Source organism: Phalacrocorax aristotelis, chromosome 3 (assembly GCF_949628215.1).
Source record: "Phalacrocorax aristotelis chromosome 3, bGulAri2.1, whole genome shotgun sequence".
In the NCBI taxonomy this organism is placed as follows: Eukaryota; Metazoa; Chordata; class Aves; order Suliformes; family Phalacrocoracidae; genus Phalacrocorax; species Phalacrocorax aristotelis.
Window position 1 is genome coordinate 111,859,227 of NC_134278.1, and position 14,993 is coordinate 111,874,219.

The window sequence follows — 14,993 nt, forward strand, 5'->3', positions numbered from 1 at the left end:
AGCAGTGTGGATTTTTCTGTTACATGAGACTGTTATCACCAAGTGCCAAATGCATCTTGAAAGGCTTTTTGTAGGGTTCTGCTGAATAAGCACGCTTTTGAATGAGCACTTTTCTGCAGCATGCCCTGGTCTTGCCAGCTGCTGATTACCCTCCTACTAACCACTGGTGACAGGTCCATATTACAGATTGGAGTAGACAGTAAGGATACCCCATTTACCTTGAAGTTAATGAGCCAATGTGCTAGCAGAAGTCCAACAGCAAAGCCTGCAAAGTCTGATTTATTCTGGAAACTTCTTAGGGTAAATACCCTAAGACAATAATGGGCAAAAATGCTCTGCTCAGTTGAGAAAAGCATCAGAGGCAACCTCACTTTAGAATTCGAGTCTCATGCAAAGAAAGAGAACTTGCATTTAAAGTAATTCTTAAAATCAATTTATAGAGGATGGAGCATAGTCCACCCACACAGATTCTCCAAGAATGAGATGACCACACAAACAAAACAAAAAGCAGTCTTCCAGGAATGAAATAAAGCATTTCTCTGGATATGTCTGTCCAAAGCAAGCACCAAAGGAAAGAATGAGTAAATCTGTGCCACCTTAGTGGAAGAAGACAAGGATGCCAAGATTCAGGATAACGCCCCGCTGCTCATCAGGTGTTTGAAGTAAACATTTGCAAAGGAAGTTTTGACTTCCATTACTAAAAATAAACTCCAGCTTGTGCATGAGGCTTATTTTGTAGTCTTTCATAATGTCTTTTCTCCACTATTTTCTGGGAATTTATGAGCTAACAAACTTTAAGAAGGTTTTGTCAAATTCCAAGGAAATAAAGGCACAGATCAGAAATTTCACGACCTTCTGAAGTGGGACTTCAAGTGGGGTTTATGCTCTCTGTCTTTATTAGTGGAAACTGAAAACAAGTCACTTTTTTGCTCATCTAACTTAAATTGAAATATGGCTCTCCTAAACCAAAAATAGCCTCACTCAAGTATCAATTACTAAGTATCACATCACTGAAGGCAAGGGAGTCCAACCCAGTGTCACTATAGAAGTGGTTTAGGTTTTGTTTGTTTTGCATGTGGACAAGGTCAAAAATACCTTTGAAAAAGCTTCCAATACACACCCCCGTGTCCTGAATTTAAAGACAATAAATTCAGGAGTCCAGCTGCCAGCCTAAGGCACCCTAAATCAGCAACCCGAATTCGCTACCTCCCCTCTGCCTTCATGCACCGCTCAACTGTACCAGCTTCACTGTGCCACAGCCCTTCACCTCAAATGAATTTCTTCCAGTGCTTTCAGTGCCGTCTTTTACAGTCTGGCTGGAAAGTGCAACCTTCACTGCTCTGCCTCTCTTTACAAGATTGGAAGGATGTCTTTAGACCTAAAGAAGAAAATTAAATTAATCTGCACAAGTTACCCTCAGACCTCCTTGAGTGAGCGAGTTAGCATCCAAGCACTATACAGCTGTATTCACGCAAGCAGCACATGAAATGCCTGCGTGTGGCTAGCACAGGCCTGGTGTGAGCCCTAGAGACGTGCTGCCCGCAGGAGCTCAAAAAGCAAAATAAATCCCACACACCTTTTGGTTTGGTTTGGTGCTTTTTACTATTCATAATATGCTTGAGTTTAAAAAGAAGCCTGTCCTCATTGCTCCTTAGGGCCTGACTCAGTACCAACAACACTGACAGAGAAGACCATACTTAGAGGTATTCGCCACCTTTGGGAGGAAGATAACCAGGCAAAACCAGAAGTGTCGGTGCTAGCCAGGAGGTGGCAGAGGAGTGGGGCCACCACGTACACTGGTTTCTGCGTTAATTTGGCAAAACCACAAATACAAACCAAGGAAAGACAAGACCGAGCCCCACTCTCCATCTGCAGGAATAAGAGGATGAAACCCTTAATAACATTCCTGCTTGTATTTATACTAATTGCTCATCTTCCTGAGATCTGACTTTATGAAATTATGCATGCACACCAAGCAGATGAGTTTCCATAGAAACTCAGGAACTGAACTTTCATTAGAAAAATCTTTTTTTTTTTAAAAAAAAATCTTCCAGATAAAAATGCAAATTGCCTGTCAGTGGGTGGCTTTCTGAATTTATGGTTTTTTTTTTTTTCTTTTGCACTGTAGGCAGATTCCAGCTGGACCTACATAGCAACAACATGCAGGCATTGTTTATAGCAAGCCAGACTCCATGGGGAAATAAGAAATTCAGTAGCAAGGAGAAGCTCTCAAGTGGAAATACCTCAGGGAAACAAAAAACTGAAGTGCTCAGTGCTGCGTCTTTGTGAGGCTTGGGCATTGTGCAGCCTCCAGCTCTACAAAATGCTTGTGGTTTGCAAGGGCAGGGTGGGGAGGAAAGAAGAGAGGAAAGCGAAAGCAAGAAACTCTCCTGCATGCAGAATTAATGATGTTCAACCTGTCCTTTAAACATCCAGCAGCATATTTCTGCCGGTTCAGTTAAGCCTCACTGGAAAGGCTGACACCATCTGTCACGGCTCACTCTGGGTGAAGGAATAGGTCTCAGTGCTGGGGTTTGGGAGCATTTGCAGGCCAGGGTTGGCGAGGGGGTTGGCCACACTGCAGCCCCTACTTGGGCTGAGGCCTGAAGCACAGTGTCTTACACCCACACCTCGTGGAAATCCAGGCACAGGGGCAAGAAGGGGACATGGGGTCATTCCTGGTCAGAACAAGAGGGAAGCAAGATAGTGGGCATGCCAGGGAAGTGCCATGGATCTGGGCAGCCTTTGGCACTAATAATCACACATGTAAGCAAGCAGGAAAGGGGAAATCTTTACCTCCTTTAGCAAATGCTTCCTCCTGTGTTTCTCCCCAAAAACATATAGCAGGTTTTCACTTATTTAGTATACTGCAGCATCCGCAGGAGGCTTTGCCCTGGCTTTGGGGAGCCTGAGATCACCCTTTCTGAGGGTTCACAGATGTTTTTTCAGCTAACTGGCATGCTTGAAGGCACAGAATACCAACGAGCAAATGTTCACATATGCTGCACTTACTGGTGGGTATCAGCTTCAGCATCTTCCCCAGGTGAACACAGTACCTGGGGTTTGCATACAGTTTCCTCTCAGTGCTGCAAAACAGCTGCAGGAACCTCAAGCACAGGCAAAATAAATGCAGCGGCTCCACACTGAGGAGCCGTAGGGGAGGGAAAGCCATGCCAGCCTCTGGTCCTTGACCAGCAAGGGTCTGGGGCAGACAAGGGATCTGTGCTGCACGGGCAGTTTACGATGAGGTGGATTTCACTGCAGCATTGTTGAGAGGCGCGAGATGTCAGCTAGGGAGGGAATTCCTGTCCTCGTTGGAGAGGGTTGACAGGCAGCAGCTGCATGGGCTCGCTGGCCCCTGTGCCTCCAAGGCCAGCAGCCCTCCGGCAGCGTCGAGAGGCTTGATGCCGCTTAGTGTCAGGGTGAGGACAGCAATGGGTCCCCGGCCACCAGAGAGCACAGTTGGCTCTGTTCGGTCAGCACAACGGGAAGAGTTTTTCAGAAGAGTAGTTTTGTGGTTGAAGACAAACTTGAGCTGAGATAGCTCCCGCCTATTCTTGGCTCAGCAGCAGATTTGCTGTGGCCACGCTACTTGCCCTTTCTGTGCCTCATTATCCCTGTCAAGTGGGTGACTCAAATTATAATTGCACAAATTCCTTCCAGTCTGTCATTATGTGCCTGCGGTCATCTCCAGGCAGCTATCTCCAGAGGAGCCAGCCTCTCCCATCGGGGTACCTCTGAGCCACCTGTGCCTGCTTGCAAGGGGATGGTAAGGTTAGGCCCTGTTGCCTTGCCATTTTCCAACAGAGAGAGAAACCTAAAGAAAAAACATCCCCACTGCATCTTTAGATGGTCAGATTTGATACTGAGTTGATTATTCAGGTCAAGGCTATGGGCAAGAAAGAGGCGGTGAAATTTTTCATGGTACCGCTGATACTTGATTAAATGGGCATTTCTTAATTCTATTCTCAGGCAAAGTAATGTGTTTCTGTAGGTATTAGCACTGTCATTGGCTGTAGGGTCTTAGTCATGCTGATGCACCCTGCATCTGATGGCACTTTTGGAAGAGCAAATGAAGCAAGACAAAGGAAAAATCTTCGCTACTTCCAAAAGCATCAGTGCTTTTTCATCAGGAATTTACTTGGGTTCTAGTTGTGAGAGATTTCAGGTTTCTTATGTCTTTTCACATCAACTAAAGACAATTTGACACATTAAAGATTAAGCTAATGTTTTTCTTTATATATATGCATCCACATACTCCATAGTCCCAGCAAAAGCAGCCATCTCACTTGCCAACATTTCCGTGGGTGAGTGGAGGCAGAGGCCATGCGGAGCTTGGCAGGCGACATGGAAGTGTTGGCTGCTTCCTCCACAGGCCACACCTGGACAAAACTGGTGAGAGGTTCGCCCTGGTGGGTGCACCTTCAGGCGGAAGGAGAAAAATGCCACTAATGCATTGTGGCCTGCAAAGCCCACGTGACCATCTGGGCTCGGTGTGGTTGACTGCTGTATAATTAAAAGGGAGTCTGGCTCATTAGATGCTTGTGGGTTTAGGCGCATCCATGCGAGCCCTATAGGAAAACATGTTCTTCCTACCACTTCTTTCATCTTCCCCCTCCTGTTCCTTCCAGATGGTTACACCCACTTGTGTCTTTTCTTACCCTAAGGACAGCTTTTTAAACAAGGTTCCTCCATCCTTCTCCTCCCCCACACGGCTTTAAGATCTATACTGGAGTGCAAATAGCAGGAGGACAGAGGGCCCCATGCTGTTACATGCAGCCTGCCCCTAGAAGGCTGGAGGGGGTCATGCCCCTCCAGCCCCATTTGTCAAGAGGAGAAGTCTGTATGGTCAAGATGTAGGAGCTGAGAGACTTTACATCAGCCTCGGTTGGATGTTCCAGATGTGCAAGAGTTATTTAGATATTCAGTGTAATTGAACCCATGCATATTTTCCTGGGGATTAGAAGCCAGTGTAACCTAACTGAAGGAGAGAGGGATGCTTAAAGGGCCTGTAGCCTTTCTCGATATAGCACCAGTATACACTCTTCCAGTAACAAGCAGCAGGAGCACTTGCAGAGCTGAATCGGTCTCTGCTTAAAAAAAATATTTTCACAATTGGTTTTTTTTAAACTTACACACCCTAATCAAAAAAAGCAGAGATTAACAGTTGATTAATACTCTTCTCCAGAAATAGGTGGAGATCCCCCCCAGAGGAATCTTGCGCCTGCACTCATACGTCTGCCCAACTTGTTGGGAGCTCGGTGCACTCCATTTCTTCCTCTGTTTTGTGCCATTGTTAACTGCTCATCACTTGTTTGTTGACAGGGCCTGGTGCTGAGCAAACTTGGGCGGAGGGACCTGGCCCAGAAAGTCCTCAGAGATGCCATCCGGATCCAGACCACCAGTCACAGGGCCTGGAAGAGCCTTGGAGAGGTCTTGCAAGCTCAGGGGAAAAACGAAGCAGCCATCGAATGCTTCCTCACCGCTCTGGACCTCGAATCCAGCAGTCCTGTCATCCCGTTCACTGTCATACCAAGGGAGCTCTGAAGTTTTGCCCTGCAGCTAAGCACCTTCATTCCATGAACAGACACCAAAACCAAACAAATAAACAAAGAAAAAACCCAACAGGAAAGTGCCATTGTACCTTGGAACTGGGCAAAATAATTCCAGGATGGGGCTTGGGTCACACAGTTAGCTGAGACAAGGCTAACTGTAGAAGATTTTGCAACAGGCAGAAATAGAGAATGCCTTTTTCTTCTCATGTGCCTGGCTTACCTCCTGTTCAAGTCTTATTTCAAAGTGTTGGTTCAAGGTGACTGTCTGTAGAATAGATCATGCTAGGGTATGGCTGTTCTAAGCACTTGCATCTTTCAGTTTTCATTAAGGATAAAAACCCCAAGCCTTGAATTAAAGCCCGGGACTGCTCTAGGCAGGAGTAAATGCACCAGCTAACTTGACCAAGTTCTGCTTAAGCATGTGGCTGCCTCCACACAGATCTGATGGGATAGAAATGACAATTAAACCATATAGACATGCAGTATATGCCATTTACAAAACTATTTCAGCTATTTTCATAATCCTTTTTCCTGCCTTGCTCTTATATACTGCATATGCTCACTATATTTAGTGTGGCATTGTTTGCTTAGACCAATTTAAATTAAAAAAACTTCTTTTTTAAAAGCTGCTATTGCAGTATGGGTCACAAAAGCAAAAAGACCAAAGACCAAACCAGTTCACACTTGAACTAGTATTAAAAACTTATATGTATCTCCAATTACATATTTATTGAAAGGGCTTATATGGAGTAGTTAATTATAAACGCTGCGCTTCATTCTTATTAATCACCTATTGCATCACTTTTAGTGAGGAATATCACGATTACCAGTGTATAGTGACTGAACTCTGTGCTTTACTACATTACCATTCCTGACAGAAAACATTTTCAGATCTGTCTTTTCATGATATAAAAGATGGCAACAGTCTTTTAAGGGAACGTATGCTGAAGGCAGTATGTGTATATATTAATTACTCCTTTCTTAAAGCCAAATCTTTGGATTGTCTATAGAAATTTCAGATTAGAGGTAAGGAGTCGATCGTTCAGTGGAGCAGGATCATGTTGTGTAATGTCTCAGGTGTAAGAGTGATCTCTTCAGAGCCATCTGAAGAGCTCCTAATCTGCGCATTGTCCCCACGCTGGCACGGCCGGGGCGGAGAGCGCAGCTGGCATACCCCCTGCGAAGCCGCTCCTTAGCTGTGCTTGACCTCCCCAGGGCCTCGGCAGTGAGGTAGAGCTGTATCGTGCTGTCACATGACGCGCAAGAGCCAGCCCCATCCAGACCAGTCCCAAGACGAAGATGCAGAAATGAGCTGCGGGCACTTTTCTACACAAAAGGTTGGGGCTCTGTGCCCATTTCTGTCCAAAGAAGATTTGTGACTATTTCATAAGTAGGTTTGCACTAAAACACGCTTTGTACTATAATTCTGCCCAGTATTGTGATCTGCAACTAGTTCATTCCAGAAATAATAATATCCTCAGGCACTTAATGGGTAGGGGTTATTTCTTAAAGAGCCTGAGGCTCTGGCAGCAGACTTGAAGTCAGCATCGTTTACAATTATTTGGAAATCTGCAGGCTAGTTGAGAGGTGGGCCCCTCGTGCTGCTCCCAGACCACACCATCACAGAGCTCCTGCCCCCAGGCAGCTTCAGCTCCTGACTCCCCTCAGGTTTCTCTCAGCAGCCTGTTGTACTCCCAGGCCAATATATATATATTTTTTCCTTTAAATCTTGCTGGTGCCATAGCCCAGCTTATTCCTCTGTTCACCGAGGGATCTGGAGTGAAAGCAGGCCAGCCTGAAAGGTGCTCAGCCCATGAGGTCTCTGGCTTTCCAGTGCCACACAGGCACCAAACCCAGCTTTTTAGGCCAGAGGCAGGATTCCAGGGAGACACTGTTACCCAGCCACATTCCTCATTTGCAACAGCACCGGCAGCAGAGGAAGGAATAGGTGTTAAAGTACCAGAATTAAATGAGTTTCATGAAGACAGAAAGGCGTGACAGAGACCCATTTTGCTGTGAAGGATGATATGAATTTGGCTTGCTCTGCACTGCAGGTGGGAAAGGGGGGAAGGAAGAGGGAGAGATGTTGTTGACGACATAACATGTAAATTGTTACCCAGGTGTTTTGAACCCAGTTCCAGAGTCAGATGCAATCTGACAATAGACTTAAGTCGATACGTATAGACAGATATTAGATTCTGATATTTGTTCTGCTCAGCAGTTCCCAGGGTGGGAGCGAGCCTTCTGTGTAAGACACAAAAAAAGAGTCAGTCTGGTCCGACATCACCGCTTTCTTGTGCAATGTATATCTGTAAAGAGCTGCCATAGCAACCTCTGTGTACCAGACAGCTATTTGAGTACAAGCTATGCATTCATCTCTGCAACCGACGTACCGCTTTAAGGGGTCTGTAATGTAGCTGGTCTGTGACCTGGCAGGAGGGTGCCTGTTTCCCAGCAGCAGTTGAGAAGCAAACACTCACAGACGCATTTACTTCTGCATGCATAGCTTGTAAACAGCCACCAGCACATCACATTTGTTACTATCAGGCAAATTTCATCTCAGCAGTAATCACTCTTGCCACAGCAGTCACCTTCCTAGGAGAGGTGCAAACGTGCATGAGTACTTTCAGTGCATCAACCAGTCAGATCTTGCCAGGGTGGTCCCGAATTTGTCATGTGCATTAACGAGTGTTACTGGCATTGGAATTGCAGTCCTGAGAGCCTCTGCTCCAGGTGTGGCAAGGAAGATGGACACAAGTAAGTGCCGTCGGTATCAATAGGAATTACACGGGTACGGTACCCTCTACCAGCACAGCACACCACAGCCCCTGCATCAGTGGCAGACCAGGTACTTTGTATGCATACTGGACTCAATCCCGAGATTTGCTGCATACTTCCCAGAGGGTGCGAAGCACCTCTTGGCTGGAGGTGTGCTATATTGGTCTGAAATGCTCTGCACAGTGCAGGAAAGAGGGCGGTTGTTGCAGACTTGCAAGTATTTCGGGGGTAGATCCTCTAGCTACATTTGTTATTAGTGCTCACCAAAACAGAAGCCTTCCCTGGCTTACATGCAACCTCTGTTCTTCAGCATGGATTTTGTTCATACTTCCAGGTACAGAAAAACAAAGACAACTGCTTCAGACAAGCCTGCGCCTTCTAGTAGTTATTCAGATTGCAACATTGATAAATCTAATAGACCTACTTCCCTGAGCTCAGTAAGTAATATTTCTTTGTATAGCAGGGAGCACGGCGTGCTTAATGCTCAGGGTTTGAGTCTAAGAACAGATTTACATCCCGTCCGTCACATGACTGTTACAGACGATCATAAGTAATGGAAGTTTGGGGAACAGTAAGTGAAATACCGGTTCTGTGAGTTTTAGCCCTGACTTGAGTCCAACAGAGTTTTCTCATTGGTTTAGAAATAGGAAGAGAAAAAAAGGTATCGTTGCCTAAAGGATCCAGGTATACCCAGGTTCTTGTTCCACCACAAGGTTATTTTCCTGTGTGTTGGCAGGGTGCATACAAAAGAATAATAATTCACTCCTATTTTTCTGTTGCACAGTAAAGGAGTAGTATTTACCGTTCCCTTTGACGAGCAATGTTTGTATATCATAACAAAAACGTCTTTGCCTCCAGGATAAGAGAAGGAGAAGCTCAGAAGGCCAGGGAACAACCCCGCTCCCTGCCTTACCCTGTGTAAACTGTCATCAGCTCCCCTGGCATTGTTGGTATCTGTGAGCATTTCCTCCAGCTGAGGGTCTGCCCACCGCTGTACTCACTCTGTACAGGGAGTACAAGGGAGCTGCCGTATTCCTGCGCTGCACAAGTACCCCAGTCCGTTTCTATTGGTAACAGTTCATGCTACTGATTATCACAATGCTTCAGAAGTGCTAATTATCTTTTCTTGGTAATGACTAATAAATCCAAATGGAGAACAGTCCTGGAGGGTGTTTACTTTAAAATTCACAGGCTGGGAACAAAAGTAGGCACAGCACTGACTGCTGCAGTTTGAATTACAGTTATTTCATCCAAAAAAAGGTTCCATTTTTGGAGAGTTTTGGTGAAGACAGAGTTTGGCTAGTTTGTATTTCATTTTAATGACAGCAGAGTGGGAAACTCCCTTTTAGTGAAAAGACATCACTGCCATGATCTTTCTTCAGCCAAACCAACAGAGGTTTGGTAGTTGCAATTCAGCCTAGCAGAGAAAGGCTTCCCAGAGCAACCGCGCTGCACCAATAATTGCCTCTGACGGAATTGTATTACAGGGATATTTGACAATTATGCCACAAGCGTGTGTAGCTGAGACGTCTCTCCCGCCCCCAGCATGTCCCATATTTGCCTAAGGAAAGATGCTTTATGCCCAAAGGGACAACTGCAGCACCCCTCTGGGTGCCCATCAACACCGCCCTGGTGCCTGCTCTCACCTGCGAGGTGGCGGCTGCCACCAGCTGAACGGTCTTGCTCGCCAGCACCCCTCGCTCGTGCAGGTTTAACCAGCCCTCTGACTGTTCCCTAAGCCTGGCTCCCGGGGATGGGTCTCCCTACTGTTACGTTGTTGTTGTTCAGTGCTGCAGGATATCAGTGCGTGGTCAGATGAAGAGTTGTTTTCTTAGAAATCAGAAACTGAAACCTCCATCAGCTCACTGATATTGGCAGGAGGGGAGGTAACCCCTGATCCAGCAGCTGCCGAGATGGTTCCTCTGACTTTGCCTGTGATAAACTGGCTCGTGCCTTCAGCTCCAGCAAACCAAGGCAGGTTTCCAGGTAACTGGATGCTGAAGGCTCCAGCTCGTTTCCCCACAGAAAGGCAAGCTGGTCTGTAGCTAAAACCACCGTTAGGGATGTGAGACCATACCACTGCAGAGCAGCCCATGATGGTACAAGTAAGAACCTCCCCGAGCCAGTGCAGAGAGAGGTGCTCAGCTTTCGCACATACGAGCGTTTCCTACCTGCCACTCGGATACTGTTAACGCGGTTGTCGGAATCAATCTTCCTTGTAGTTTAACCTTTTTGTCATTGTAAGGTGTTTGCACCAGCTGAATAAAATTGACCCTGTGGAAAACAAAAAATGCTCCTCATTATTTCCTGACAATTTCAGGATTTTTGGTATGTTCATGCCACAGATACCTCAAGCACTATGAAATGACCATTTGTTATATCAACTGGAACCTACCGTGCCTAGCAAGTTACCCATTGCAAAGGGTATTTTGGCCTACCCTGTAGTTCATGGGAAAAATGAGAGTGAGCATGCAAGCAGCATGCTTTCAGAGGAACACAGCCAGGAAAAAGGAGTAACGTAGCTTCAGATGTTTGGATTCATGGAGATTTAAGCGAGCATCATGCTTTTCTTGTGCTTCTTCCAGTAAAAATAAACAAAGGTAGTGTGAGAAACTCTAACATTGAGGTAATATGCAAATACTATGCTGTCAAGTTTAGAGCCTCACCTTATTTTGGCCACAATGCCATTAATCATCTTTTTGCTACAAACAGTTACTCCTGTGGTTATTTGGAAGTAAAACGTCTCCATTCAAGGGCTTCCAGAGCATTCTTTGCATTTACACATTAATCTTTTGGGCAGGCTTCAAGAGGGCCTTCTTAAAAAGCCAGCCCCTCAGTTTCATACTAAAATGAGGTTAAGGACAGGGTTTTGGAAGAGCATTTCTTTATAACCATGGCTACTTTGGTTTACAGGTGTATTCAGGATAACTCAAGCAGAACGAGGTTCCTGTGTGGCAATAAGAGAATTAAGTCCTTCAGCTGTTAGTACAAAGTTTTAAAAACTAGAAATTGCAGGGAACAAAATACTAGCTCTGACCTTCCCCCCCGCCCCCAACCCTTCCCCACAATACAGAGAGGAAGGAAAACAGTGGTGTGAGGTTTCTGCGGGGGCAGAAGGAGGGAGAAGGCTGTCATGGCCCCTCTGAGCAGGAGCCCAGCTGGAGGCATACAACTGAACCCCAATGAAAAATGGAGAATTTCATTATTCAGTCCCCTCTGAGGGACACCACTCATCTTTGCTTCCAGCCTTAGGCTGGTACACTGCCTGTTCTCTCCACATCACACAGGTGTTTATTATTCCATTTCCGCTTATATGGGAAGAAATAAGCCTTTTCACCCCTCATTTTTGCAGGGAGGAGCCCCAGATTGTTTGGGTAGTCTCCACCCTTAATTCAGAATCACTTCTTCTCTTGCAGAGAACAAAGTTATACTTCAGTGGTAATTTTGACATGATACTCTTGAAATGTCGTTAAGAATAAGTTAATAATTTTTAATAATTCAATATATAATTTATATAATCTTTAATAATTGAGTCGTACCTCCACTTCTGTCTTTCTGCTGCAGAATGGGAAAAACCAACTCAGATACATACAGTATACTTCTGCCTCACGTGAAGCCCAGATATTTAGCAGTCCCATATACAGCAAGGGGAAGAGATGAGCAGCATCACTGCTGGCCAGATACTCACTTCCACGACAGCCTGTGGCTGTCAGGTTTTTGTGGAGTCACCAAAGCAGCAGTGTTGACTTTGTCTCTAACCACATCCCTCGGGAGATGTTACATCCCTCAGATGTGCCTGAACAAGTCTTTGGCACAACGGAAAAAAAATACACGTAGCCTACTGCTCTTTAAAGACTGGTGTTAGAGAAAGTAGACCTAGGTATCACTGGCTTATTCCGTTGCCATTTACAACCACTATAGCATTTAACTGTTATGTTGTCTCCAAAACAAAGAGCAATGTCTCAGAGCCAAAACTGTCCCCACAGGTCCACCAACTGAAGAGCAAGATCCAAGGATTTCTCAGTGCTCCAAGTTAAGCAAATGTTGAATTCTGGAGGCAAAAATCCTTACAGATCATTCCCCTGAATTTGCAGAGCTGCCATTTTCAGATCTGATCCCATTTAGAACGGATGCAACCACTGCAATCACCTGGCTGATGGAGGAAGAGAAGCAGGTAGACAGAACATCTGAATTTTATACAGCAAAAGTGGTAAGAGTTGTAACATGTCCTAAGAAAGCAGAAGAGCAATGAAAATTGTGAAATGGGAGACATTCTCCTTACTGAAAAGCTCTCACAGAGGCAAACCCCAGCTTCACTGGCTTTTCTGACAGAAATACACAAAAATCCCAGGAATAAGAGCAAATGTAAAGCAGCCCCTCACCAGCCTCCTGACTGCGAAGGCCCCTCTGAACCTTAATTCTGCCTCTACCCTGTGCCACAGCCAGAGACCCCAAGCCAGCCTGAGAGCCTGGGGCCCTGCCCCTTCCACAGCGGGCTTATGGCAGATGCCAGTCCTGTGCCCAGCTCTCATGGCCTTTCAAAAGATGGCACCATCCTCAAAACAAAAGATCCATTACATTATGTATGACAAGTCAGACATCTTTTTTATAAAGCAGTTGCTTGTAATATCATAATTAGGTCTGGAAACAGGGGTGTTTGTAAATTAATCAGCAATAAGCATTCCTGTATTTTGCTGTCCTGTGAGAGGAGCTGACATACGCAGCCTGAGTTTGCAATGCCGGGTTCTGTTTCAGAAGGATGGGAGTTCAAGGATATAATGATTTTCTGGTCAGGGGAGGTTAGAGGTGATTTTGTGCTCAGTGTAAATGGCATTGTCTGGCAGAGACAATTAGCAAATGAAGCGCCGCCTCACCAGAGGCTTTGCAGCCTTGGAGTCTCTTCTTGTAGGCTGATAACAAACAGAAATTTGAGATGATCTCTCAGGTTTCCAAAACAGGAAGCTGCTAAATCCAGCAAGCGAGCAATTCATTTCCCAGTTATAATGATGCTGCTCTTATATCTCCTTGGAGGATACTGAAGTGTTTTTGGAAGGGTAGGAAGGGAGGTATTTCATCCCCATTTTTCAGTAGCTGGAAAAGCAAGTCTGCCAGGAGTTGAGCCGAGAGAGGGGTGTTTTTCTGTGCAGAACTGGTTAAATTGCTGTGGCTCGGGTTTTGTTCCTTTCTGCAGTCCCTGGGCAGTACTGCCTCTCTGCCAGTCACAGTCCTCCTTCAGACCCCCACAAAGGGCTTCTGCTCTGCCTTCTTCAGGTTTCTTTTGTGGCGGAGGAGCTAAGGCAAGTTTTCACGTACTCATTATAGTAATACAGTATATATGACTGCTATAAATCAGCAGAGTGGCCCACACTGGACACGTGCTGAAGCAACTACAAGGTACAGGAAGGTACAGGTATCTCTGCAGAAGTGGTCCAGGTCTCACCTTGGAGCACTGCTGCAGCAAGGGGATGACTTACCACAACCAAAGCTTTTATTCAGTAATTTCTTCTGTTTTCCCATCGTCCCCTCTTGGGTACTTGCAAAGCACTTTCTGTTCAGCCAGCTAACCGAGAAGTAATAAGCAGAAAAAAAATAATTTGTTTCAAGCTACATTCCAAAGGGAAATTTCAGAGATTTTCAGTTAAATAAAGAGCTTTAAAAAACTTCCCATTAAGCAAAATATTGTTCTGACAGGATTCCTCAAGTACTATCTTCAATAACTGAGATTTATATGACCAGAAGTTTTGAGAGAATTGCCAGAAGGGAGAGCATTTTGAAACAAAAATTCAAGATGTTTAATCCTGAAACAATCTACACAGAACATTTAAATTTTCCATTTTGTCTTCCAGCCAAGAACTATTCACCAAAGTTATCTCAAGTTTATATGTGGCTCCAGTTTTCTGGAACTTTGCTTTTCAGCAAATACCATATTTGAAAGAATTTAGAAGTGTTTTCCAGTCCCACTTTTTGTTCTCATATGTGGCTAATGCTGGAGTTCCCGGTGTGAAAGCGTTCTCACGTGGTTCTGCCAACATTACCAAGCATCGCGCCCACAGTCCAGCCAGCACAAGTTGTTTCCTGGAGATTAGTATGAGCTGCTGAGTAAACAGCAGCATGCTCTGCTCCACGTGCACGCACACACAAGGTGGGATTGTCCCCACTGAAATAATACAGACCAACCCCAAGAACTTTTGGAAATCCCACCCACGTACACATCTGCAATTCAGGTGATGGTGGTTAAAGTCTGTGGCTCAAACACAGTCTGGGTAAAAATTAGTTCTTAAATATTTTGGGTCTTGCTACCTCAACAAGAGTGCTTTTACATAGAGCAAAGCCATAGCAAAGTCCTGTAGTAGCAGCACCTGAGCACCGGCACAGCTCCCCCGCGCTGCGGTGGCGCTTGAGCTGGCTTTGAGCTAGGCTGAGCACCTCACACAAGCTGTAGTTAGAGCTTCACACGCAGACGTTTCTGTGCGCGCCTGCTTTCAACTCACTGCTGTCTCAGTCACTGCCTGCTGCTCAGCAGCGGCCTATTGCAGAGCTTTTCAACTTTTTGTGATCCCTAGGAATTTTGCAGGGGATGTCTACATCTGTGAGGTTTACTTATGCAGATTTCTGCATAGGCTATGACCTTTCCAGAAAGGACTCATTTAGGGTCTCATA

At 45.5% G+C, this 14,993-nt stretch overlaps 1 protein-coding gene across 3 annotated transcripts in view; it reads left to right on the forward strand.

Annotated features, from left to right (window-relative positions):
• TTC7A (tetratricopeptide repeat domain 7A) overlaps positions 1 to 10,624 on the forward strand; it is a 184,957-nt gene extending 174,333 nt beyond the window's left edge. For all 3 annotated transcript variants that reach the window (XM_075089097.1, XM_075089096.1, XM_075089098.1), the window contains one exon: positions 5,326 to 10,624. In XM_075089097.1, coding sequence (XP_074945198.1) covers positions 5,326 to 5,547 — 222 coding nt within the window. In that variant the 3' untranslated portion in view covers positions 5,548 to 10,624. The remainder of the gene's footprint in view (positions 1 to 5,325) is intronic.
• The last annotated feature ends 4,369 nt before the right edge of the window (positions 10,625 to 14,993 follow it).